The sequence below is a fragment of the Pristiophorus japonicus genome, chromosome 13, assembly GCF_044704955.1.
Source record: "Pristiophorus japonicus isolate sPriJap1 chromosome 13, sPriJap1.hap1, whole genome shotgun sequence".
In the NCBI taxonomy this organism is placed as follows: Eukaryota; Metazoa; Chordata; class Chondrichthyes; family Pristiophoridae; genus Pristiophorus; species Pristiophorus japonicus.
Window position 1 is genome coordinate 102,144,650 of NC_091989.1, and position 27,230 is coordinate 102,171,879.

General features: G+C 46.7%; 1 protein-coding gene across 7 annotated transcripts in view; it reads left to right on the forward strand.

The window, feature by feature from the left end:
- LOC139278713 (uncharacterized) overlaps positions 1–27,230 on the forward strand; it is a 101,905-nt gene that overhangs the window by 61,949 nt on the left and 12,726 nt on the right. For 4 of the 7 annotated variants that reach the window (XM_070897782.1, XM_070897788.1, XM_070897783.1 and 1 more), the window contains 5 exons: positions 2,567–2,680; positions 11,903–12,004; positions 13,066–13,108; positions 13,203–13,297; positions 27,012–27,128. In XM_070897782.1, the coding sequence (XP_070753883.1) occupies positions 2,567–2,680; positions 11,903–12,004; positions 13,066–13,108; positions 13,203–13,297; positions 27,012–27,128 (471 nt within the window). Of the gene's footprint in view, positions 1–2,566; positions 2,681–11,902; positions 12,005–13,065; positions 13,109–13,202; positions 13,298–27,011; positions 27,129–27,230 lie in introns of those variants that run through there. The other 3 variants (XM_070897785.1, XM_070897787.1, XM_070897786.1) reach the window with 3 other exon arrangements.

Here is a 27,230-nt window from a genome sequence, read left to right on the forward strand (position 1 = left end):
GGCTGGATATGGTAGGCCTACACTGCTTTCCCCAGGTCAGCTGGTTGTGGGACTGATTAACTGTCTATAGTCCTATAGTCCAGTTTCGCTTGCTTCATACCTCACTCCAAAGTATGCCAGCTTCGCTTGCTTCATACCTCACTCAAAGACATGCCAGCTCTTGCTCTTAGCATCCCTGCCACTCTGCATTGAACCAGGGTTGGACTCTTGTTTTGATGGTGATTAAGATGTCAGCCATGGCTCAGTTATAGCAGTCTCGCCTGAGAAAGAAGGTTGTGGATTTAAATCCCACTTGAGGAACTTGAACACAAAATCTAGGTTGATACTCCGGTGCAGTACTGACAGAGTGCAGACTTTCAGATGAGACGTAAACCTGAGGCCCCATCTGCCCTCTCAGGTGAATGTAAAAGATCCCATGGTACTATCTTGAAGAAAAGCAGGGAAGTTCTCCCCAGTGCCATGGCCAGTAATAAACCAATATCATGAAAAAAAATTGTCTTGTCATTATCACATTGCTGTTTATGGGACCTTGCTGTGCTATTGTGGACAGATGTATCTGTCACAGGTAGATTGCTGAGGGCAAGGACACACCCTCGTGTTGGTTCTATCTGACACAGGCTCAATCTGGCAGCTATGTCCTTCACGATTCGGCCTGCTTGGTCAGTGATGGTACTACCGAGCCACTCTTGGTTGTGGTCATTTAAGTTGCATGTTACTTTGCAAAGTGTACATCTGTGTTTTTATATCCTGAGAACTAGTTTGGACATTGTCAATGGGCTGGTGAAAGTGGTGAATGTCTCAGCAGTCACTGGGATTTTGGTAGGACCTACTTTGTGTGACTGACATGTCGTTTGATGTATATATTGAGAGGTGGTTCGATAAAAAGTCTTGCTGCCACAGCACTATGTGCCATGATGTGTATCCTTTCTATGGTACATATTACCACAAAAGGCGAGTGGCCCCAGGAGCAGCGTGGAGGCCCCGACCTGCGAGGAAACAGCAGCGGCAGGTCAGGGCCATAAAAGGCAAGTGGCCCCTGGACCACTTCAGGGAGCAGTGCGAGCTGGTGCAAGAGGGTAACGGCAGCGAAGAGGGCGACTGGATTGGAGGTCACCATAACCCAGGTCAGTGATTGGAGCGTGGGCAGGTATAGCAGGACCAGCGATTGATCGTGGAGCGATATGACCGGGGCCCAGGAGAGGCGAGGCCTCTGGGCAGTATGGACCAGCCCACAAGGCGATATTTCTGCGCACTAGGTCCGTGCAGCAGAGCTGGTCTCCAGTTGTCTTGGTTAATCCTTGCTACTGGACCAAGACCTAGCTCTGTCAAGCCCGTGTGGTGGTTGATGTGCAACGGCCACCACATGTTAAAAAAAAAATCCACGCACATGCATCTTCCACCCTTCGACATGTAGTTTGGGACCGGGAATATCAGGTCCTTCATTGAAACACCTGTAAACTCATCCCTTTTTGGTGTGGAAGCAAGTCATCCTCAATACGAGGGACCGCCTTAGAAGATACATTAATGGAATTTCTGTTCAATATTTTCATCCCACATTAAACTGACATGATGCCACGTTCTAATCAAAAGAACCTTCAAAGGATGAACATTCGAAACCCACATTTCACAACAACAAACTAATGATCAATTGAGCTGGATTTTATTTCCAGCTGCATTGAACCAATTCACAGAGGAAGACTGTGCACCATTCAGCACCTTTGTTTGATTATTTTTGTGTATGGTACAAACAAAATATATTCTTCTGAGATGCTTCAGTTGGTAAAGACACAATGAGTTGGATTTTCCTTTGCTATCCTACCCCAAATCAGGCAGTGTGGCAGGGGGAAAGGCAGGAAAATTGGGCAGCGAGGCCTCCTACCACATTCCCAGCCTGACATCAATTTACCTCCCCACGTCCCAGCTGGGAAGGCTGCCAGCTGCCTCTTCACCACCCATCACATGAAAATACCAGCAAGGAGGTGGGACCGAGCAATCTGTCCGATTCCCTTGTCTTCCACCGCTGCTCCTCGCCAACCCCAAGGACCACCAGGAAAATGTGTTGATGCTCCTGGGGCAGGGCAGAAGGCCCATTGACCTCTCTTAAAGGTAGGGGCCCAGCAACAGGCACAGCTCGCTTCCCTCAGGCCTCCGTAACAGGCCCAATCTGAAGGCCAAAAAAAATACCTCCCCCATCTTTGGGACTCCTCCCTCCCCTCTCCTCCTTGAAGTGGCCTCTTCCTTTTCACGTGGTGCATCAGTTGTCCCACCGCAGAACTGCCCGGATATTCCGGCCTGGCAGTGGCTGCTCCCTCTGGGTGTTGGGGCTCCCAGTGACAGCTTGCACTCCGTACTTACTGATCCTCTGAAAGATGCTATCGAAATGCAAGTCCTTTCTTTCATTAGTAATGTATCTTTGAGTTATTGGTTGCTGAATCCTTTATAGTTCACTGTCTGCCTCCTTCAACTTGTCACCATGGAATTATAAAAAGCAGTATTTCATTGTAGATGGGTTGTTCAGCAAAATGCAATCAAAAGCATTAAAAATATTCTTATAATTGTTGTACAGGTGGGCCCTGAGGACCAGCGGGTGATTGTTGCTGTTCAGGTGAAATTTCCATGTCAGTTGCACACATCTCCGAAAGCCGTTGTCACTCAGTTCAAGAACAAAACCTCATTCCAGGTAACAGAGCTAATCTACTCCATCCAAATCTGCAATGATATGGATTCCACAGTCAGTGTTTATATTTGTCATTAAATTTGTGGTTTAAGTCTGGGTATTATTCACTCTTTATGGGTAACATGCTGTTTGTACAGTATTTTCGGAGTGGCTCCGAATTATTTCAGCTAAAGCCAGTCTTTAATTCATGGCTTTCAAGTGAACAAGTGCTTAAATTTTCAAATTTGCTCACAGCATCTGAGCTCTGTACTTCCATCCCAACTCCTTCCATATACCACGACAATATAGCTGTGTACCCACGGAACATTTACCTACAGGAGCGTATTATTGATCCAGAATGCAGAATCAGGATTTTATTGAATATAAAGGTGGAGACGGGGCGCCGATCCTAACGGCAGGGCCTCATTTAAATAATCCTGTGAGGACTCCTGCCTGACAGCCGGACGGATTTATTGCTTGGCTGGCGGGCGGAAGCAGAGATTTAGCGGCAGTAGGCCACAGCCTGGTACCTGGGATGGTGCCTGCAGTCAGTGTGGAACGGGGTGGAGGTGGGGGGAAAGCCTCGAGTTGCGATCGGGAGTGGGAGAGCCAGCTGATGGCCCTGATTGGGAGGGGGCGGGGGAAGAGGAGTGAGGCAGGGGAGCCTGCTGATGGCCCTGATCGGGAGGGGGAGATTAGTAGGGGAGGGGGGGTTAGGGAGCCTGTTGATGACCCTGATCGGGAGGGGGGGATTAGTAGGGGAGGGGGGGTTAGGGAGCCTGCTGATGACCCTGATTGGGAGGGGGCGGAGAGAGGTGAGGGGGTTTGGGGAGCTGCTGATGGCCCTGATCGGGAGCGGGCTGCGGGGTGGGTAGAGGAGGAGGGTTGGGGAACGACTGATGGCCCTGATCGGGGGAGGGGGGGGGTAGTAGAGGAGGGGCGTTGGGGAGCTGCTGATGGCCCTGATCGGGAGGGGGTGCGGGGGTGGGTGGGTAGGGGAACCTACTGATGGCCCTGATCGGGAGGGGGTGCGGGGGTGGGTGGGTAGGGGAACCTACTGATGGGCCTGATCGGGAGGGGCGGGGGGGTGGAGGGGAGGGGGAAGGGGAACCTGCTGATGGGCCTGATCGGGAGGGGTGGGTGGGTAGAGGAGGGAGGTTGGGGAGCCTGTTGATGGCCCTGATCATGGGGGGGAGGGAGCCTGCTGATGGGTGTGATCATCCGCTGTTTAGAATGCATATAGTCCTGTGTTTTTGCTCCATCAGGTTGGCTTCTCATTTTCAGCAACGCCTGATGCTGGGAAGACTGAAGCCATTGTTTTCGGTTCCTGGAAAGTGACCCATTTAACTCGACTCTCTGTTTTCTGTTGGTTAACCAAACCCCTGTCCATGCTAATATATTACCCCAACCCCGTGAACTTTTCTCTTGTGCAGTAATCTTTTTTGTGGCACTCCACCAATGCCTTCTGAAAATCCAAATACATCACATCCACTGATTCCCCCTTATCCGCCCTTCTCGTTACTTCCTCAAAGAACTCAAGCAAATTTGTCAAACCTGATTTCCCTTTTAAAAAACCTAGCTGATTCTGCTTGACTATATTATGCTTTTCCAAATGTCCTGCTACTGCTTCCTTAATAATGGACTCCAGCATTTTCCCAACGACAGATGTTAGGCTAATTGATCTTTGCTTTCTATCTGCCTCCATTTTTAAATCGGAGCGTTACATTTGCGGTTTTCCAATCCGCTGGGACCTCCCCAGAATCCAGGGAATTTTGGTAGATTACAACCAATGCATCCAATATCACTGCAGTAACTTCTTTTAAGATTCTAGGATGCAAGCCATCAGATCCAGGAGACTAGTCCACCTTTAGTCCCATTATTTTACCAAGTACTACTTCTTTAGTGATAGTGATTGTATTAAGTTCTTCTCTCCCTATAGCCCCTTGGTTATCCACTATTGGGATGTTTTTAGTGTTGTCTACCATGAAGATCGATTCAAAATATTTGCTCAAAGTCTCTGCCATTTCCTTGTTCCCCATTATTAATTCCCCAGTCTCATCCTCTAAGGAACCAATGTTTACTTTGGCTACTCTCTTCCTTTTTAAATACCTGTAGAAACTCTTACTATCTATTTTTACATTTCTTGCTAGTTTACTCTCATAATCTATCTTCCCTCTTGTTATATTTTTAGTCATCCTTTGCTGGTTTTTAAAAGTTTCCCAATCCTCTGGCCTCCCACTAATCTTCGCACTTTGTATGCTATTGTTTTCTACTTGATACCATCCTTTACTTCCTTAGTTAGCCACGGATGGTTCTCCCTTCTCTTAAAGTCTTTGCTTCTCACTGCAATATATTTTTGTTGAGAGTTATGAAATATCTCCTTAAATGTCTGCTGCTACTTATCAACTGTCTTACACTTTCATCTTTTTTCCCAGTCCACTTTAACCAACTCTGCCTTCATACCTTTGTAATCTCCTTTATTTAAGCTTAGGACACTGGCTTGAGATCCAAATTTCTCACCCTCCAACTGAATTTGAAATTTAACCATGCTATGATCACTCTTTGCGAGAGGATCCCTTACTAGGAGATCATTTATTAACCCTGTCTCATTACACAGTACCAGATCTAAGATAGCCTGCTGGTTGGTACCGCAATATACTGTTCAAGGAAACCATCCTGGAAACACTGTATGAACTCTTCTTCAAGGCTGCCTTGATTTGTCCAATCAACATGAAGATTAAAATTGCTAATGATTATTGCCGTTCCTTTTTTACAAGCCTCCATTATGTCTTGACTTATACTCCGTCCAACAGTGTAGCTACTGTTAGGGGACCTATAGACTATGCCCACCAATGACTTCTTCCCCTTATTATTTCTTATCTCCACCCAAACTGATTCTACATCTTGATCTTCTGAACCAATATCATTTCTCACTACTGCACTGATCTCATCCTTTATTAACAGAGCTACCAGACCTCCTTTTCTTTTCTGTCTATCCTTCCGAATTGTCAAATACCCCTGAATATTCAGTTCCCACTTTTGGTCATCTTGCAACCACATCTCTGTAATACCTATCAGATCATACCCATTTATATCTATTTGTGCCGTCAACTCATCTATTTTGTTACGAATGCTGCGTGCATTCAGATAAAGAGCTTATAATTTTTTTTCCATTTTTCCTTGCTTTGACCCCACTTTCTGAGACACTCTTATGTTGGTACATTCTGTCAACTTCCTGTCATGCTCTGGTTATCATTTCCCTCAGTGCTACCCTGCTCTATTGCCTTCTCTTGGCTCTGTGACTTATTAATTTCTGCTCACCTGAAACCTCCCCTCCACTATTTAGTTTAAAGCCCTGTCTACAGCCCCAGTTGTTCAATTCGCCAGGATACGAGTCCCAGCATTGTTCTATTGAAGCCCATCCCAAAGGAACAGCTCTGTCTTATCCCAGTACTGGTGCCAGAGCCCCATGAGCCAAAACCCATTTCTCCCACACCAGTCTTTGAGCCACGTGTTTAACTCTCTGATCGGGAGGGGGGAGTCTGCTGATGGCCGTGATCTGATGGCCGTGATCAGGAGGGGGAGGGGGGAGGCTGCTGATGGCCATGTTCGGGAAGGGGAGGCGGGGGGAGACTGCTGATGGCTGTGATCGGGAAGGGGAGGCCGGGGGAGACTGCTGATGGCTGTGATCGGGAGTGTGGCGGGGGGAGGGGGATGTAGGCTACTGATGGCCATGATCGGGAGGGGTTGGCGCGGGGAGACTGCTGATGGCCATGATCGGGAGTGGTTGGCGGGGAGAGACTGCTGATGGCCATGATCGGGAGCGGGGTGGAGGGGAGGCTGCTGATGGCCACGATCGGGAGGGGTTGGCGGGGGGAGACTGCTGATGGCCATGATCGGGGGGGAGGGGAGGCTGCTGATGGCCATGATCAGGAGGGGGGGAGGGGTACGTAGGCTGCTGATGGCCATGATCGGGAGGGGTTGGCGGGGGGAGACTGCTGATGGCCATGATCGGGAGCGGGGTGGAGGGGAGGCTGCTGATGGCCATGATCGGGAGGGGGGGAGGGGGATGTAGGCTGCTGATAGCCATAATCGAGAGCGGGGTGGAGGGGAGGCTGCTGATGGCCATGATCGGGAGGGGGGAGGGGGATGTAGGCTGCTGATGGCCATGATCAGGAGGGGGGGGAAGGGGGGGCTGCTGATGACCATGATCGGGGGGGGGGGGGGGAGGGGGACGTAGGCTGCTGATGGCCATGATCTTCCGCTGCTTAGCATGCCACATGTCCTGTGTTGTTGCTCCATCATGTTGGCGCATCATTTTCAGCAACGTTCTCCAGCCACTGACTCCATCCCTCTCCTTCATGTCTGTCTGAGGCTGAACCATACTGTTAGCAAACTTGGTGTTGTATTTGACCCTGAAATGAGCTTCTGACCACACATTCACGGCATAACTAAGACCGCCTATTTCCACCTCCATAACATCGCCCATCTCCACCCCTGCCTTAGCTCATCCCCTACTGAAACCCTCATCCATGACTTGGTTATCTCTGGACCTGACTATTTCAATGCGCTCCTGGCTAGCCTCCTATGTTCTTGCTTACAAAAACTAGAGGTGATCCAAAACTCGGCTACTCGTGTCCTAACTCGCACCACTCACCCATCACCCCTGTGCTCACTGACCTACATTGGCTCCCTGTTAAGCAACGCCTCTATTTCAAAATTCTCATCCTTGTTTTCAAATCCCTCCATGGCATTGCCCTTCCCAATCTCTGTAATCTCCTCCAGCCCTACAACCGCCCCACCCCGATATATCTGCGCTCCTCTAATTCTGCCCTCTTGAGCATCCCTGTTTATAATCGCTCAACCATTGGTGGCCGTGCCTTCTGTTGCTTAGGCCCTAAGCTCTAGAATTCCCTGCCTAACCCTCTCCACCTCTCTACCTCTCTTTTCTCATTCAAGATGCTGCTTAAAACCTACCTATTTGTACAAGCTATTGGTCACCTGCCCTAATATCTCCTTCGTGGCTCGGTCTCATAATACTCCTGTGAAGTGCCTTGGGACGTTTCACTACATTAAGCGGCTATATAAATACAAGTTGTTGTTGTTGTTGCTCCTGGTATGCTCTTCTGCACTCCTCCTTGAACCAGGGTTTGTCCCCTGGCTTGATGGTAATGGTAGAGTGAGGGATATGCCGGGCCATGCGGTTACAGGTTGTGATGGAATACAATTCTGCTGCTGCTGATTGTCCACAGCGCCTCATGGATGCCCAGCTTTGAGCTGCTAGATCTATTCTGAATCTATCCCATTTAACATGGTGGTAGTGCCACGCAACATGATGGAGGGTGTCTTCAGTGTGAAGATGGCACTGTGTCTCCACAAGGACTGTGCGGTGGTCTCTCCTACCAATACTGTCATGGACAGATGCATCTGCGACAGGTTGTTTGGTAAGGACAAGATCAAGTAGGTTTTTCTCACGTGTTGGTTCTCTCACCACCTGCCACAAGCCCAGTCTGGGAGCTATTACCTTCAGGAACCAGCCAGCTCGGTCAGTAGTGGTACTAACGAGCCACTCTTTGTGCTGAACATTGAAGTCCGCCACCCAGAATACATTCTGTGCCCTTGTTGCCCTCAGTGCTTCTTCCGAATATTATTCAACACAGAGGAATACTGATTCATCAGCTGAGGGAGAGCAGTAGTTGGTAATCAGCAGGAGGTTTCCTTTCCCATGTTTGACCTGATGCCATGAGAATTCATGGGGAATGGAGTCAATGTTGACGACTCCCAGGGCCATTCCCTCCCGACTGTATACCACTGTGCCGTTACCTCTGGTGGGTCTGTCCTGCCAGTGGAACAGGAATTGAGATGGAGGAATCTGGAACATTGCCTGAAAGGTATGATTCTGTGAGTATCACTATGCCAGCCTGTTGATTGTCTAGTCTGTGGGACAGCTCTCCCAATTTTGGCACAAATCCCCAGATGTGAACGAGGAGGACAGGAGTGTTCACCCCGTCCGCTCAAAAAGACCTTCTGCCGATTGCAACCTCTCCTCGCAACTCGTTCGACCGACTGCTGTCCCCCAGCCCCTGCTCCTGAACCTCCTGCCCCTCAAGTCGCCGAATCCCCCCACCACCAACCCCCGATCTTTGCCACCCTCCTCATTGCCAGACTCCGATCCCTCCCACCAACTCCCGATCTTTCCAAATTGCCGGGGACCATTCCATGTTTCAGTCATGGTGAAAGAATGCCCCTTGTTTGTCCTTACCTAATATGGCAGGAGCGCATTTCTGGCCGTAAATATACCCACGCATTCTCCCCACCGTAGAGACTAAAAAACATGGCGCTGCGCGGAACAATTTCTCGGCCTGTGTCTGCTCTGTGCCGTTAATTTACTTTCTCTATCTCCGAGTCTATTATTTCTATGAGGTGTTCCCTGAGTGAGATGAGTTTGAGCAGTGGGCGGCTGGGATGGTTCCCCTGGTGCCCAAGAAAATTGAGGTGATTCTCATCTTCGTGCAGCATATATCCTAAAGCAACCAGCCGTTCTCTTGAGTGTGAAGTGGTATCAGACCCGACTCTGAAGCTCCTTCATGCGCCGGTATTGGAGGGGGACTTAAGAAAGCAGCTTCATTGCCACTCTCCAGGGAGACAGCAACATCTGTGGCCACTTCTTTCTTCCCAATAGTGCCAGAGGTGCTACTGCTCGGTGTCATGAAAATATTCTCCACCAAGTCTTGGGAGTGCTGTATAAGTGTAGCAGTCAGGCTGAGCCTCAAGGCATCTATTGAAACAATGCTCGCTGCCACTCCGGAAACCACCAATGTCCTTACTGCTTCCTCCAGGTGTCTTGTTAATGCAAAATTCCCCAAGAATGTCACTGTCTCCTGGGTATTCTGCATATTGTGAGAAACTTCCTGCATTGTGTCGTGGATTCCTCTCACATCTTTACCATCTTCACTGCCTGCACACAAAATCAATGCTCCCTAATCATAGTTCTCTTAAATATTGGGCCCCAGAGATCTGGATCCCGAGGCTCCTGAGCTGAGGGCAGCGGTTTCCCCACAGTGGGGAAATGGCTCTCTCCCTCTCTTCCACTAACCGGTCCTCATGCTCATTACTGTGCAGCACTTCACTCAATCTAAAACCTTCTGACTAACTACTTTCCCCTGAGCGAGTGTTTCTCTGCTGATGCTTGCACAGGCAAGATGTCATGACAGTGACATTTGTCCGTGAAGAAATAGCATGGACTTGTTTTCCTCTATATGAGTGCATGATGATGAAAGGTGCAAGTGTATTCCCTGTTTAAATGAATAGACCTTGAAGATTAGCAGAACACCTTGTGGAAGGCTATGTGAGTTAACAGAGTGACTGTGAGTGCAGTTGGTGCTTTGAGTGTTTGAAGAGGTTACCCAGGTGATGAGAGGGGTAAGGAGATGAGTGAATCCTCTATCAACGGTACAGGATGTGGATCGACAATTATTCCTTGCCTTATCTGGGCCACCCATGTGAGGTAATTGAATCTCTCTGTGTCAGTTCCTGGAGTGGTGGAGGTTTCGCTGACTGCCTCAGAAACCTTGTTCATACACCCTGAACCACTCTCTTATGGGGCTCACTGCCCTCAGTGCTCAACAATCGATCCCTTGCCAGCCAGCAACACCTCCATGGAATCATCAGACAGTCTGGGAGCTCTCACTGCTGCTGACCTCCTGCAAGGCTGCCGTTCCTTGAGACTTTCTCATAGTCGTGCATCCTGTCGCTCAGAAACTGATATCATCCTCTAATTAGTTACTGCTGTTTAAAGACTGAAAAAGGGCCTGCACGTTCATCCTCCCAGTAACAGTAACCAGTGAGGAACAGTATCGCAGAGCAACATAGGAACAGGAGTAGGCCATTCAGCCCCTCGAGCCTGTTCCACCATTCAATGAGATCGTGGCTGATCCGTATCTTAACTCCATCTACCTGCCTTGGCTCCTTATCCTTTTATACCCTTGTCTAGCAAAAATCTACTGATCTCAGATCGAGAATGATTAATTGAGCCAGCGTCTATTGCAGTCTGTGGGAGAGAGTGCCACACTTCTACCACCCTTTGCTTAAAGATGGACCTCCTAACTTCTCTCCTGAATGGCCTGGTTCTGATTTTAAGGTTATGTCCCCATGTCCTGGACTCTCCCACCAGCGGAAAAAGTTTATCTCTATCTACCTGATGAATTCCTTTCCAAAACCCAAAGCCTCAATTAAACCACCGCTTAACCTTCTATATTTCAGGGAATACAAGCCTAGTTTATGTAATCTCTCCTCATAATCTAACACTTGGAGCCCTGTTAACATTCTGGTCAATCAGCACTGCATTCCTTCCAAGGCCAATATATCATTTCTCAGGTGCAGTGCCCAGAACTGTACACAGTATCCCAAATATGGTCTACCCAAGGCTTTGTGTAGCTCTATCAAAGCTTCATCCCCTTTATATTCTTGTCCTCTTATTATAAAGGTTAACATTCCATTAACCTTTTCGATTAATTTTTGTACCTGACATTAATGTTCCCTTTAAGCTGTGAGGCCGCACAGTGCTCTGCAGCTCCCGCGCAGACGGCTCCCCGGCTTTTAAATATGGAAAGCCGTGCATGCGTGGTATTTTGAATGCTGCACATTAAAGGGGCCGCGCACCTCAAAAAATGAAAAGGAACATTGCCGAACATATATTTCAGTGATCTGTGCACATGGATCCCTAAATTTCTCTGGAGCTCCACTGTTCCTAGGTTTGCATCATTTATGTAAAACCATCCTATCCTCACCTAATTTTCATGTGGGCAGAGATGACGATCTTCCATTCATCAAAAATGTAGTAGAGAAGCAGGTAATCGATCATATTGGGGATTGATCACCTTCCAGAGATGCCCAAAAATGGGGGCACCTGAATTTCTAGACCTATATCTGTGCATGGCGTCACTCTGACTTTCTGGGCGGACTGGGGTGGGCATCACTGCTGTTCTTTTACGTGTTAATGACTCCATCACCGCAATTTGGGACAGGGTCTACAGAAGGCTTCATGGGCGGCTTGGAGTTGTGGGTCACCGCACTTCTGCCGGCAAGGAGGCCTCCCGGAATTTTAGTCCCCAAGAAAATATTTGTTACACTGATAAACCTGCACTGCTCACCATCGCCACAGAAATGAACATCATTAAAATGTTTCTGTGTGTAATTAATCCTAAATCAGTAGATTTTCAGTAATTATTTTTTGTGTTGTTATAGGGTCAGGAGAGGAGCCCTGTTTCTCTCAACATTATAATCAGAGTGAGGAGTTCGAGCATTGATGACCTCACATCCCCTCTGACATTTCAAGACATGTGGGAGGTAAGATAAAAGCGAACAATATCATAGAGCTGTCCGTGTGTGTGGCCATTTATGGGATTGGAGTTGTGCCGCACAGTCTGTATTGTAATCTCCAGTGTAAATGTGGAAGTTCGGCTGAATGACCCTGACATTCATGCCCTGAGGCCTGTAAATGGGGCACTTTCTGGGCAGGTGGGGCAGAATTTGGAGCGGATCTCCTCGCCTCTTTAATGCCCGTCAGAAGTTCTGATCATGACGGGGGTGTGGCCATATTATGATGCCATGCAAATGAAGAAATTTGGGTCTTGTGACATATTTTCCTTCATGTGTGCCTGAAATTCCTATGGAGGATTTAGAAGGGAGGATCTGGGACAGGACACCATTTTTTTGCCCACCCTGTTGATACAGCCCTGGTCCCATCCAGAACCATTTACAAATTGCAGGTGGGCACCCTCAATGTTCTTGGTACAACAGGTTGCCCACCTCAGGTGAGGTGCCCCTGTTTAATCAGGCTTGGGAAGGTGTGGGGAAAGATTCATTGAAAATGATTACGTTCTGGTTTTGCCACTTTAGGAAATGCAATTGATCGCAGAACGTCCCTTGTACCCCAGCATTACTAGGGTACAATTAGAAGAAAGTACGTCAGTGATATATTTTCCTCATTTGCGTGGCATCTATAGGCCGACCCCAGCATGGCCAGAACTTCAGACCATCAGAAGAAGGGCAGGGACTCGGTGTAACCGGGCGATGCCCTTTTTTTCATCCCGTCCGCCCAAAAAGGTCTCTAATTACGGCAGAGGGACACAGAGTTTTGGAGCCATCACCTTTACTTCAGTAGCATGGTCCCCATTTCAGTAAAATTACTTCCCCAAGTTCTATAAAGGCACTGTCCACTTTTTGTGGTACTAATGAAAATACTGAAACATTTATTTCACATCCAGCACTACATTTCCTCCTAATTCTATGCTTCATCCCGTTACTCAGGTAAATGAAAATGTCTCACTGTTTAAGCACTTACACAGCTGATTAAACTGTTTTAGTGCTGGTGAATCTAATGATAAGATTCATCTTCTCCATTTTAGCGAAATTCTACACTGTGCGGCGTCTTGGATTCTGAACAAAAAGGTAAATAAAGAGTTTTATAAAATGCTGACATCAATCAGTACTAGAATATGTAAATGAGGCAATGATTCTGATAATTAGTAACTCTCCATTACAGTCGATCCGAATGGATGTAACATTCAGACAGGAGACAATATCACCTGCAGGTGTGACCGTTTGGGCTTCTTCTTTGCTGTAACACTGGAATCACAGGTATGAATAATGTTCATCATTACAGTATAACTTTACATTATCCCGGGAGATCAGACTAGTTTCACATTCTCGCTGCAGTCCAGTGGGGCTCTGCTTAGTTCTTAAAGACCCCTCTGCAAAATATTTTCCAGCCCTCCCACCTCAATATCTGTAATGTTTACGCCATTGCCATCGGGGGCAGCTCGGGCTCTAGAGAAATCCACGGAAACGGCGGGCTGTATTACCCTTAAATAAAATGTTTGTTTTCAGAGGGGCTTGAGATAGTCTGGTGAGTGTAATGAATGGGAGAGACCCTCTGCTGAAACTCTTGCTTTAATAAAATGGCCAACTTGAAATTCCTCCCGAGATCCTGCTGTGTCCCAGATCCACCCACTAGAAGCCTGTCCCACTGCATTTAAATGAAGCAGGGACATGGCCAAGGGTCCTCTGAGATTTCCAGCATTTCCGCCCACTCATCACAACAACAATAAGAACAACTTGCCTTTATATAGCGCTGCTAATGTAGTAAAACGTCTCAAGGCACTTCACAGGAGCGGAATCAGACAAAATCTGACACCAAGCCAAAGAATGAGTCATGAGGACAGGTCACCAAAAGCTTTGTCTTGATGCACGTTTTATGGAGCAGCTTAAAGGAGGAGAGAGAGGTGAAGAGGCCGAGAGGTTTAGGGAGGGCATTCCAGAGCCTGAGGCCTAGACGGATTAAGGCACAGCTGCCAATGGTGGGGTGAAGGAAGTCAGGGAGACACAAGAGACCTGAGTTGGAGTTCACGGAGGGCTGTAGGACTGGAGATGGTTGCAGACATAGAAAGGGGTGAGGCCATGGAAGGATGTGGACATGAGGGTGAGAATTTTAAAATTGAAATGTTGCTGAGCCGGGAGCCAATGTAGGTCAGCGAGCAGAGGGGTGATGTGTGAAAGGGTCTTGGTGCCCCATTGAATCACTGCTGTTGAAAAGATGGTGGTGCTGAACATGTAGGGTGACCCACCGGCAGGAACAGATTGGGAAGGTGACCCGTTACACACGAGTAAAATTCTACAACAGTGGTTTGACTAGGAGTCACTTCCACTAGTTTTAAGCTGCAGTTTCTGAGCATTGAAAGGTACTTGTGAAACTTGCTGAGAATTTAAAAGGAGCTCAGCACAGCAAAATAATGGATTTCTCTCTGGAGATTCCATTGTGTCTGAACTTTGAGGAGGAGGTTGATGAGGACATGGAGGAGGAAAGGATGGAAACCGAGAGAGAACAGCAGCATGTACAAAGGCAACACTTGACCTGTGGGTGTCCACATCACAGGGTCTACAGACGATGGAGGACCTGTCTGGGTTTTTCCGATAGGCAGTGTCTGAGAAGGCTGCGTTTTCCCTATGACACCATCACAGAGATTGCCAGCTGTTGGAATCTGACTGGCTGAAGTCATACCCAGCACAAAGGAAGATGGTTGTTGTTGTTGGAGGTCAATCATCCCAGCCCAGGACATCACTTCAAGAGATCCTCAAAACAATGTCCTAGGCCCAACCATCTTCAGCTGCTACATCAATGACCTTCGCTCCATCATAAGGTCTGAGTGGGATATTCGCTGATGATTGCACTGCGTTCAGATCCATTCGTAACTCATCAGAAAATGAAATAGTTCATGCCCACATACAGCAAGACATTCAGGCTTGGACTGAAAAGTGGCAAGTAATATTCATGCCACACAAATGTCAGGCAATGATCATCTTCAATTAGTGAGAATCTAACCACATCCACTTGATATTCAATGTCATTACCATCACTGAATCCACCACCAACAACATCCTGAGGTCACCATTGACCAGAAACTTAACTGGACCAGCCACATAAATACTGGGGCAATGAGCGGGTCAGAGGCTGGGTATTCTGTGATGAGTGCCTCACCTCCTGACTCCGCAAAGCCTTTCCACCATCTACAAGGCACAAGTCAGGAATGTGATGGAATACTCTCCACTTTCCTGGATGAGTGCAGCTCCAGCAACACTCAAGAAGCTCAACACCATCCAGGACAAAGCAGCCCGCTTGATTGGCACCCCATTCACCACCTTCATCATTCACTCCCTCCACCATTGGCGCAACTTGGCTGCACTGTGTACCATTTACAAGATACAATGCAGCAACTTGCCACAGCTTCTTCGGCAGCACCTCCCAAACCCGTGACCTCTACCGACTAAAAGGACAAGACCAGCAGGTGCATGGGAACACCATCAGATGAAAGTTCCCCTCCAAGTTACACACCATCCTGACTTGGAAAATATTGCCGTTCCTTCATCATCACTGGGTAAAAATCCTGGAAATCCTTCCCTAACAGCAATATGGGAGAACCTTCACCACGACGGCTGCAGCAGTTGAAGAAGGTGGCTCACCACCACCTCCTCAAGAATAATTATGGATGGGTAATAAATGCTGGCCTTGCCAGCGATGCCCACATCCCAGAACAAATTAATAAAAGACACTTTCCACCAGGGCACTGCCTTGTCTGTGACTGTGAAGGTAACAGCAGAGAGTGAGAGAGAGAATCGGATTTACAGGAGAGCCCAGCGAGAGAGAGAGAGATGGGGGGAGAGAGAGGGGAGAGGAAGAAAGAGGCAGAGGGAGGGAAAGAGAGAGGGGGAGAGAGAGAGAGCAAGAGAGAGGGAGAGGGAGAGAGAGAGAGCAAGAGAGCGAGCAAGAGAGAGAGAGCAAGGGAGAGGGAGAGAGAGAGGAAGAGAGAGAGAGCAAGAGAGAGGGAGAGGGAAAGAGAGAGAGCAAGAGAGAGGGAGAGGGAGAGAGAGAGAATGAGAATCCCAGATAGCTGTACAGCTCATCCACAAGTGAAGCCATTTCAGCCTTTTTGGGAATCGAAGACCGTGCCTGAAAACAGTTTCACTGAGGCCTTGGGCGACTAGGATTATTGTGGAACACCATCAATATTCTCATGTGCAGTTTCTGATGCCTGGGCAGGACTCTCTCTCTGCTGGGCCCTCCTGCAATATTGCCCAGCAAGTGTTTCCTGAAATGTCGTGACTTGCTGTATCTTCCATATTTTGGGCATTACACAGGGATTGGGCTTTCCAAGCATTGAATATAGCCGAGGAAGATGGTGCTGGAGACCAATCCCTGCTCACGACAAGGAAACGTGTGCACGTGAACTTTAACCTTTTTATCGTTTGTTGGTAAAACGATGAGCTGGAAAGCGGAATGTGAGCATTGTTGATCATTGGAAGTGCTTTACTTTCTTGGATATTGAATGGAGATATGTTTGTTAAGCAAATATACACGTGAAGTACATTGAGCTGTATGGTGTGAGTGTGTGTAAGGCGGTTTCTACTAAAACTAGTGCATGGGGCTAAATCGGTGTCGCCATAACCTCACCTGTGGTTCGTCATCAATGTCTATTGGACAACACAGGACTAGTTTACAATGTCCAGATATCCAGATGTCTGCAGACATTCCCTTGTGAACATGCTCTCAGGTGCTGGCAATGCAGCAATCTCTTCACTTCTCACTCAAGTCTTTCAGGAAATGTGATCTGGGACAGTTGACCAGTGGGAGAGGAGGTGAACCCACAAGGGGGGATGGTGGGGTCTCTTGTGCCTACTTTTGGTCCCATTTATTTCTTCTGCTCCACAATGTGGTCATAGATGGTTGGTGGTGAGTCATATTTCCAGCAGTATCTCCACATCTGCATGGACACTTGAAGCTTCACTTAACACTGCCAGCTTGGTGAGGTCATCAAAATGTATCTGGTATTTAATAGCTGGTTTGGGGTCATAGGTTTGGCACTGGCAGCCAGTGGCACCTCCCTCCAGACGGCCAGCACACGGAGCATAACTCCCTGGCCCATAGTTCTGGCAGCATTATCTCCACTGCAGCTTCTGAGTATCTTGTGGACTTGGTCAGTACGGATCCTCATCCCAGAGAGTTCTTCTCGTTCTGCTATCGTACTTCAATGATTAAGTGCAGCTGCAGCTCTGTCTCTCTTGCTCCCCTGCAGCAGCCTTTTAACTGCTGTCGCTCGTTCCACGTTCCCTCCCTTCCAGCGGCAAAGACCCAGCCAGGAGCAGCATTCTTTCTGAAATCCAAGCCTGCATATTCAATCAGGCTCCCCCAAGGAGAGTGCGAATAGGTGGTAGTGGGATCATGTGGACAGGCAGGTGTCTATCCCGGCCATAGGTTGGGAAAATCCAGGCTGACCTCTTTTAGTGGTTCTCAGACCTAGTTCCACACTCCCTCCCTCCCAGAGATGAAGGCCCAGACAGGAGTACGAATGTCCTTTAATTTATACTTTACACATATAAATACATAGAAGTTACAACATGGAAACAGGCCATTCGGCCCAACCTGTCCACGTTGGAATTTTCCATCCTCACGATCAAATAGTTCTAATCACATTTACTGACTCTGTTCCCATATCCCTTCAACCCCTTTTCCTTCATCTACCGATCCCTGTTGACATAGTTTCTGCTTCAACCACTAACCCTGGAAACGAATTCCACAACCTCTCGACACAGATTTTTCTGCTCTCTGTTCTAAATCTCTTGCATTTAGTCTTGTATCTACTGTCCCTCATTTTGACCCCTGAACGACTGGAAACAGTCTGCTTCTATCTACCCTGTCCCACCCTTTCATAATTTTAAACATTTCAATAACATCATCCCATAATTTACATTGTTCTAATGAAAATAAAGAACCAATTGTTAAGTCTTTTCTCATAGTTGTATTTAGTCATGCCAGGCAACATCCCAGTGAAACTGCATTGGACCTTCCATAAAGCCTCAATATCCTTACTATAGTGTTGATCCCAAGACTGCATACAAGACTCTGCGACTTTACTAAGGTTTTATATAGGTTCATCGTTACCTCTTGAGTTTTATATTCCATGCTCCTTTTGAACAAACTTTGAATTTCATTAGCTTTTTATATAGCCTTATCAACCTGAGATGCTGTTTTTAATGTCCAATGAACTTCGGCCCCCAAATCCCTGTTATTCCACAGCACCGCACGTACTTCCATATAGAGCATAATTACTGTGGTTAATTTGTTTTCCAAAATTCACCTCACACTTACTGACATTGAATTCCAGTTGCCACTTTTTAGCCCATTCTCCCATCTTGTATAAATCTCTTTGCAGCTTTCTTTAGTCATCTGAAGAATTAACTATTCCTCCTAATTTGCTTTCATCTGCAAATTTGTACACAACTCCCTCTAGGCCTATGTCCACATTATTGAGGATTTAAGAACCTTTAATTGGTAACTTTGGAATTGACATTAATGCAAATAGCTAATGGTAATTAGGTTGTGGCCAACATAAGGATTTGTCCATTTTAAACATGGATGTTTTAAGTAGGCCATTCAGCCCCAAGAGCCACTATACAATAAGATCAGGTCTGATCTCTACTTCAACTCCATTTACTCGCCTTTTCTCCATCCCGCTTGATACCCGAAGCTAACAAAAATCTATTAATCTCCTTTTGAAAACTTCAATTGACGCCCAGTATTCACAGCCTTTTGGGGAAGCGAGTTCCAGAGTTCCATTATCCTGTGTATGAAACGGTGCTTCTTGATTTCATACCTAAATGGCCTAGCTCTAATTTTAAGATTATATCCCCTTGTTCTGTAATCCCTCACCAGAGGAAATAGCTTCTCTGTATCTACCCTAGTGATTCCCTTTATCATCTTAAACACCTCAATTAGATCACCCCTCGACCATCTGCACTCATGGGAGTAGAAAGCCAAATTTATGCAAACTCGTAATTGGTAAGTATAGTTAATAAAGAAAACTACAACAAAATACAAGAAGATATTAATAAGCTTGCAGCATAGCCATGAACTGAGGAGTTATAGCTATCAGGAAAGATTGAACAGGCTGGGGGACTTTTCTCTAAAAAAAAAATAGAAGGGTGAGGGGTTCTCTTTAAGATTGTGAAAGGGTATGATAGGTACAGAGAAGATGGGCCCGAAATTCAGTACCTTTTTGTGGCCTTAGTGTGAAAATCTTTCATGGCTGGGCCACCTCATATTCAGCTCCAAAAGTGAACATATGGGTTCCAATGCTGATGAACCTTTCCAAAGTGGATTTTTCATATGTGTGGCTGTCTTAATTTGAGCGTTATCATCACTGAGAAATTCAGCATGCAGGTAAGGGTTTCTAATGAGCCAGTTGCTCCCTGGCCTTTTTAAAGTCCAGGATTTGCAGCAAGGCCCTGAGGGGATGAAGGAGTCTGGAAGGATGGTTGATGTCTGAGGTGCAAGGAGAGCCAGCAAGTTCACTGATATGGAGCTGCAGACACTAATGGACGGTGTGAAGGACAAAAGAATACTGTTTCCTGATGTGAGGAGACCTGGCAGACCGCCAGTACATAATGCATGGAGGGAGATTGCAGGGGAGGTGTCAGGCACCTCCATATATGTGAGGATGCACCCTCCCAGGAAGGTGCTGGCCAGTCTGCACCCAGCCTTCCAGGGTGGCGATGGGTCGACGCTTCATAGCTCTGAGGCGACAGGGACCCTCCTCCTCCTCCTCCTGCGCCTCCTCCTCCTGCGCCTCCTCCTCCTGCACCTCCTCCTCCTCCGCCGCCTTCTCCTCCTGTGCCTCCTCCTCCTCCACCTTCTCCTGCGCCTCCTCCTCCTCCCTCTGCATTCCTCCTCCTCCTCAGGTGGTACTGCTGGCTCCAGTAGCTGTACCCTGATGATGGCCGGGTTGTGCAGCATGCAGCAGACCACAACGATGATGGAGACCCATTGAGGAGCATACTGCAAAGTACCACCAGAGTGGTCCAGGCACCGGAATCTCTGCTTAAGGATGCCTATGCACTGGGCTCCATGATGCACCTTGTGACAAAATGAGCACTGTATGCATGCTCTGGAGCTGTCCTGGGGTTCCGCAGTGGAGTGAACAGCCAAGTGGACAATATCACTTGTTCCCAAGCAGCGAATCGCAATCCTGATTCAGGCCGGTGAAGATGGCGGGCACACTGGTCTGGCGCAGAATGAATGAATCATGGTTGCTGCCTCCCTTGTCCACTGCCTGTCTGCATGGTGCTGATGGCGATGCCTTCTCCTGCGTGCCACCCTGCTTCTGAGCAGGTGTACCAGGTGTCGCCCTCCCAACACTCCTCCCATCCTCCCATCCTCAGGGAGACCTGCCAAGCAGGTCTCTGCAGCCCACAGGCCTCCACTAAAGAGTGGGACCTGAAAGTTGTACAAAAGCATGTGCAAACCTCTGAGCAGTACTCAGCAGGTTGAATGGACCTAAAGCAATTAATAAAACTATTAAAAGATAAATACAGTGGATACTGTAATCTTAAATAAAAATACTAAAATGAATAAAACTATTTCCCTACCAAAGGGCCCCAATCGCTGCAACACTTCAGCGGTGTCCCGTTTGAGCACCGATTCGAATACCTCGCGGCAGCAGTGCTGGGAAAAGTCTTACATTTTTGCAGCTTGGAATACCTGTTCTGGTGGCTTTCCAGTGGCCCACACGCTGCACAGCTCACCGCTGGAATGTCTCCTTTACAGCAGCTTCATCGCACCGTTTCTGGTGGAAGTGCACACCGCACAAATCCCCCCCGAGCTGAATATGGCTCAGGGAGGGAAAATCATCCGACCGCGCCGGCCGATCGATTTTTTTGGTCGCCCGCTCAAACTTCGTGGTAGCCATTCCTTCGGGGACGGTGAATTTGTGGCGGTGACCAAAACTAGGAGCCATAAACATAAGATAGTCATTAATAAATTCAATAGGGAATTCAGGAGAAACATCTTTATCCAAAGAGTGGTTAGAATGTGGAACTCATTCCCACAAGTAGTGATTGAGGTGAACAACATAGATACATTTGAGGAGAAGCTAGATAAAGACATGAGGGAGAAAGGGATAGAAGGTTATGTTGATAGGGTTAGATGAAGAGGGGTGTCGAGAGCCTGTTCTCCCGGTTTTGTCTGTGTGTGGTGGTAGCAGCTTGTTTAGTGCTGTGAACTTCTTGTTGCGATATTTCGTGAGTTGTCGTACCTGCATTGTGAATGAACCTCGTTTCTTCTTCCCCTACCAAGAATGTCTGTACAACCAGTGCTGCTGCCTCTAAGGTCAGGTTCTTGGTCTCTATGAGCTTTCGGAATATGCCTGCGTGGCCTATTCCTTCAATGAAAAAGTCTCTCAGCATTTCTCTCCTCAGTTCATCGGAGAACTCACATAAACTAGCCAACCTCCGAAGTTCCCCACGAAGTCGGGTATGCTCTGGCCCACACAGCGTCTGTAGTTGTAGAACCTGTGTCTGGCCATGTGTAGGCTGCTCGCTGGCTTCAGGTGGTCTCTTACCAGTGTGCTCAATTCTTCAAACGACTTGCTTGTTGGTTTCTCGGGTGCCAACAGATCCTTCATTAAAGCGTATGTTTTCGAGCTACAGCTGGTCAAGTGATGGGCTCTTCTCTTGTCTGCCTTATCGTCGCCTAACCAGTCTTTGGTTACAAAGCTTTGCTGGAGCCTTTCTATAAAGTCCTCCCAATTGTCTCCCGCATTGTACTTTTCATCTGATCCGTTGTTCGCCATTCTGTGGATTCTGTAATCCCGTAATTCGTCGCCACTGTAAAGTCCTGTCCCCTCAGTACAGATTCACACGAGGCATGTAGTGAAGTCAAGGTCACTCTGGACCTGCACCTTTATTTCACAGCTCTGGAATGCTGCACTTGCCTGAGACCTATCCTTATATACCTGTCTCTTGCAAGTGCACTCCTGGTGATAAGGTATGCTGGTGGTTACAGGTCATATCTTATTATAGTCATGTATAGCATGTTAGGATACATTTATATATAATAATGTCAGATACATGACACTTATAGATGGGACACATTGCAGCCATAGTGGTGGAGGAATTGAATGTTGAAGGTGGTAGAAAGGGTGCCAATCAAGTGGACTGCTTTGTTCTGGATTGAGACAAACCTCCCGAGTGTTGTTAGAGCTGCACTCATCCAGGAAAGTGGAGAGTATTCCATCACACTCCTGACTTGTAGATAGTGGAAAAGCTTTGCAGAGTCAGGAGTTGAAACACTCGACCCAGCCTCTGTCCCACTCTTGTTGCCACTGTATTTATGCATTCGGTCCAGTTAAGTTTGTGCTCAATGGTGACTCCCCCCAGGATGTTGATGGTTGGGATTCGGTGGTGGTAATACCGTTGAATATCAAGAGGAGCTGGTTAGACTCTCGCTTGTTGGAGCTGGTCATTGCATGGCACTTGTGTGGCGAGAATGTTACTTGCCACTTATCAGCCCAAGCCTGAATGTCATCTAGATCTTGCAGCATGCAGGCATCGACTGCTTCATTATCTGAGGAGTTGCGAATGGAACTGAACACTATGCAATCATCAGCAAACATCCCCACTTCTGTTGTTCATCAGCTGAGGTAGAGGAGTAGCTGGAAATCAGCAGGAGGTTCCTTGCCCATGCTTGACTTGATGTCAGTGAGGAGGACTTTGCAATGTCAACTGGGCTGTGTGTCTATTGTCATGTCCGAAGCCCATGCCGAGTGGTCCATTCTGTTTTATTCTTATTTCTTGTAGCGGTTTGTTACAACTGAGTGACTTACTCGGCCATTTCAGAGGGCAGTTAAGTGTCAACCATTTTGCTGTGGGTTTGGAGTCACATATAGGCCAGATCAGGGAAGGACAGCAGATTTCCTTTCCCAACGGACATTAGTTTTTTATTCCAGATTTATTTAATTAGCTGAATTTAAATTCCCCAGCTGCCATGGTGGGATTTGAACTCACATCTCTCGATCTTGCGTGCAGGACTCTGGATTACGAGCCCCATAACTTAACCACTATGCGATCATTCCCATATGGCTCTATTGACAGATTCTTGTAATTTCCCCACAACTGACATTAAACTGGCAGGTCTGTAGTTATTTGTTTTTTCTCTCCCACATTTCTTAAATAATAGAGATTTTTGCAATTTCCAATCCAATGTTACAATTCCCGAATCAAGAAAGTTTTGAAAGATTATTACTGACACATTTGCAATTTCCTCACCTACTTCTGTTAATAGCCTGGGATGGAAACCATCAGACCCTGGATGATTTGTCAATCTTAAATCTCATTATTTCTCCATGACCATTTTTTAACTTGTATTAAATCCACCAAGTTCTTCCCATAGATTTACTTTTAGTTTCCCTTGTACCTGATGGTATTTTGTCCTCTTCCTTTGCTGTGAAGAAGAATGCAAAGAACGTATTTAACCAGTCTGTCATTTCCTGATTATCGAGTACAGTATCTCCTATGTCTGTGTTTAATGGGCCCAATTTTCCCTCAGCCACTCTCTTTCCCTTAATATACTATACAGGCTTTTACTGTTATCCTTCACATCCCTTTTATTGGTATTCCTTTTTGCAATTCTTAACACTTTCTTTGTATCTCTTTATTGCTTTCTATACTTCTCCCAGTCTGCTGGATTTCCACTTTGCTTTGCATTTCCATCAGCCTCTTCTTTTACCTTTACATTGAATCTTACCCCATTTGTTGACCATGGTTTCCTACCTACACAAGTGGAACTTTAGCCTTTTATGGGTTTGTACAGGTTTTGTGTTGTACCAAATTCTTCTTTGAATACCAACCAAAGTTTGTCGGTTTCCCCATTACCTGTTCAGCCCAGGTTACTGTGGTCAGTTTATGCCTCATTCTGTCAAAATCAGCCTTACTTAAATTTACTACCTTAGTTTGTAACTCTCCCTTCTCCCTCTCAAACTTTATATCAAATTTGATCATGTTATGATCACTGTTCACAAGATATTGCCTTACCGTCAGATTCCTTGCTAGGTCTGGCTCGCTAGTCATCACTGACTCTACTATGGCCCGTTCCCTTCTGGTTACTAAAACATTTACAACCTGTTCTGCTTCTCCCAGTCTACGTGAAAATTGGAATCTTTCATTATAATCGCTTTGCTTTGGTTATAAGCTTATCTGATCTCCTTACTTATGGATCCCACTTCTATAATAACTCCCACCAGAGTCTTGCATCCTTTGCTGTTTGTTCATTCTCCCCAAAGTGTTTCCACTGCCTGCTCACCCTTAGTGATATCCCTTCTTTCCTTCCTTCAACTGCTGAAATAGTCTTTTTTCTTCAATTTGCTGCTCCTCCTCCTTTCCCAATTTCCCCGTCCTTTCTAAAGCCCGTGCAGCCTGGGATGTTGAGAATCCCAGCTTGTAGCCAGGTCTCTGTACTGGCTGCTACATCATATCTTTTGAGCTTCTAATTCACTTGTTTTATTTCTGATGCTACGTGTATTTGTGTACAGAACTCTTAATTGGGTAATAGGCCCCACTCTGCCCATTTACCCTGATAGTGTTTGCTCCTACAAATTTTGACTCATCACACTTTTTCTTATATTTCATCACTCCTGTTTTATGTATATCAGGTATTTTATTATTACATCCTATATTCTTTTTCTGTACCTGGATATTTATATTATCGTTATCACTTTCTGTAATCTGACATTTGATATAATTTATTCTTTCCCTTACCTTTAAATTAATATTTCTATTGTTTCTATCTGAACACTCCCTGTTTTATTAGTTTTAAATCCTTTCTACAGCTCTTTTTATCCTTTCCGCTTTGTCCTTGGTCCCAGCCTGATTCAGGTGCAGCCTGTCCCAGTGGTACAACTCCTCCCTGTCCCAGTGGTGCCCGTGTCCCATGAATTGCAACCCCTTCTTCTCACATCAGCCTTTCAGCCACGTATTTGCTTTCCTAATCTATTCATCCATTTGTCAATCTGGAGATTACCACCCTCGAGGTTCTGCTTTTTAATTTAGCTCCTAGCTCCTGCTGCTGGTTATTAGGATCAGGATCAGGAACCTTGGCTGATGTTCCCTCTCGAAACCCCAGGGTTCAGTGCATAGTGATCAGGATCAGGAACCCTGGCTGATGTTCCCTCTCTATACCACAGGTTCAGTGCATAGTGATCAGGATCAGGAACCCTGGCTGATGTTCCCTCTCTCTTACCCCAGGTTCAGTGCATAGTGATCAGGATCAGGAACCCTGGCTGATGTTGCCTCTCTCACAGGGTTACTGATTATTGATCAGGATCAGGAACCCTGGCTGATGTTGCCTCTCTCACAGGGTTTACTGGTTATTGATCAGGATCAGGAACCCTGGCTGATGTTGCTTCTCTCACAGGGTTACTGATTATTGATCAGGATCAGGAACCCTGGCTGATGTTGCTTCTCTCACAGGGTTACTGATTATTGATCAGGATCAGGAACCCTGGCTGATGTTGCTTCTCTCACAGGGTTACTGGTTATTGATCAGGATCAGGAACCCTGGCTGATGTTGGTTCTCTCACAGGGTTACTGGTTATTGATCAGGATCAGGAACCCTGGCTGATGTTGCTTCTCTCACAGGGTTACTGATTATTGATCAGGATCAGGAACCCTGGCTGATGTTGTCTCTCTCACAGGGTTTACTGATTATTGATCAGGATCAGGAACCCTGGCTGATGTTGCTTCTCTCACAGGGTTACTGATTATTGATCAGGATCAGGAACCCTGGCTGATGTTGCTTCTCTCACAGGGTTACTGGTTATTGATCAGGATCAGGAACCCTGGCTGATGTTGTCTCTCTCACAGGGTTTACTGATTATTGATCAGGATCAGGAACCCTGGCTGATGTTGCTTCTCTCACAGGGTTACTGATTATTGATCAGGATCAGCAACCCTGGCTGATGTTGCTTCTCTCACAGGGTTACTGATTATTGATCAGGATCAGGAACCCTGGCTGATGTTGCCTCTCTCTATCCGAGGTCAGTGGATAGGGCTCAGGGTTAGGCTACTTTGGCTATCCTCCTGGATTGTCTGGGTGTGTCTAGAAAATGTATCCCTGGACACTGCTTCACGCAATCTAGGAGAAAAGTCGATGTCGCATTTGACATTTGCAGTTTGTACCTATAGTTTGCACCTGTGTCATTTCTGCACTTGCTTGTGGGAGGCCTCCTGATTCTCAGAACTTCTCACAACTTCTGCTGCTGTGAAACTGTGAGCAAAGACACTCAACTACAGGGAACCCAACCTTTATAAGATAAATGTAGCAGTGGGAACTGTATTCAAAAAATAATTTTTAAATACTCGGATCCTCTTCGGGGGTCCAGGCTTTGAAGTCAGCTGGGACCCCACGGTTGGTGTGGTATGCCTGTTCCAATCAGGGATACATACAGCGACTATAATTTCGGTTCAACTGAATGCCCGCGGCTTGGGAATTCTCACATTCGGAGTTCCTAGACTCCCTTCTGACAATGACCATATTTGGGAGGCCATTGAAGACATTTCAGCACAGAGCCAGGACCTAGTGCGCCCAGATGCCGGTCTCCTTTACCTATTATGGCAGATTCCCTCGGCAGACTGGTGGGCGCTCTATTTTTGGAGGGACTGTGTGGTGCACTGTGCTGTAATACAGTGGCCCCTGAAATATCAGAGTTATGGGGGCTTTCTCATGACAATGACTAGTTCTGAACCTATCAATTGAAGTCTATAATTTTTCTTTTTAGAATTATTTTGCTATTTTTTGATGAGTGAAAATTGAAGACCAGCCCTTGATAACTACTCATTGAGTATCCTTGACCTATTGCCAAAAGATAGTAAATGAAACAATTAGTATTACTTGGCAAGCTCAAAATGTTTGTTCGATGAATCTTTGGTTTAGGCAGATTTATTGTAATATTTTTATCGTGTTTCTTTACAGGGCCTTTTTGACTTTGTTCCAAGTGGTCATCCATTTAAAATTACAACGCGGACTAACCATCCCACTAATATCAATGTCGCTACACCAGTGGCAGACATCTCTTATGACACATCCCTGGTAAGATAGAATGAACACATTTCACCTACAAGTGATTAGAATAACCTATTTCATTGAAAAATGATCTGATGTTATAAATTTCTACTTTAGGAATCAACAACT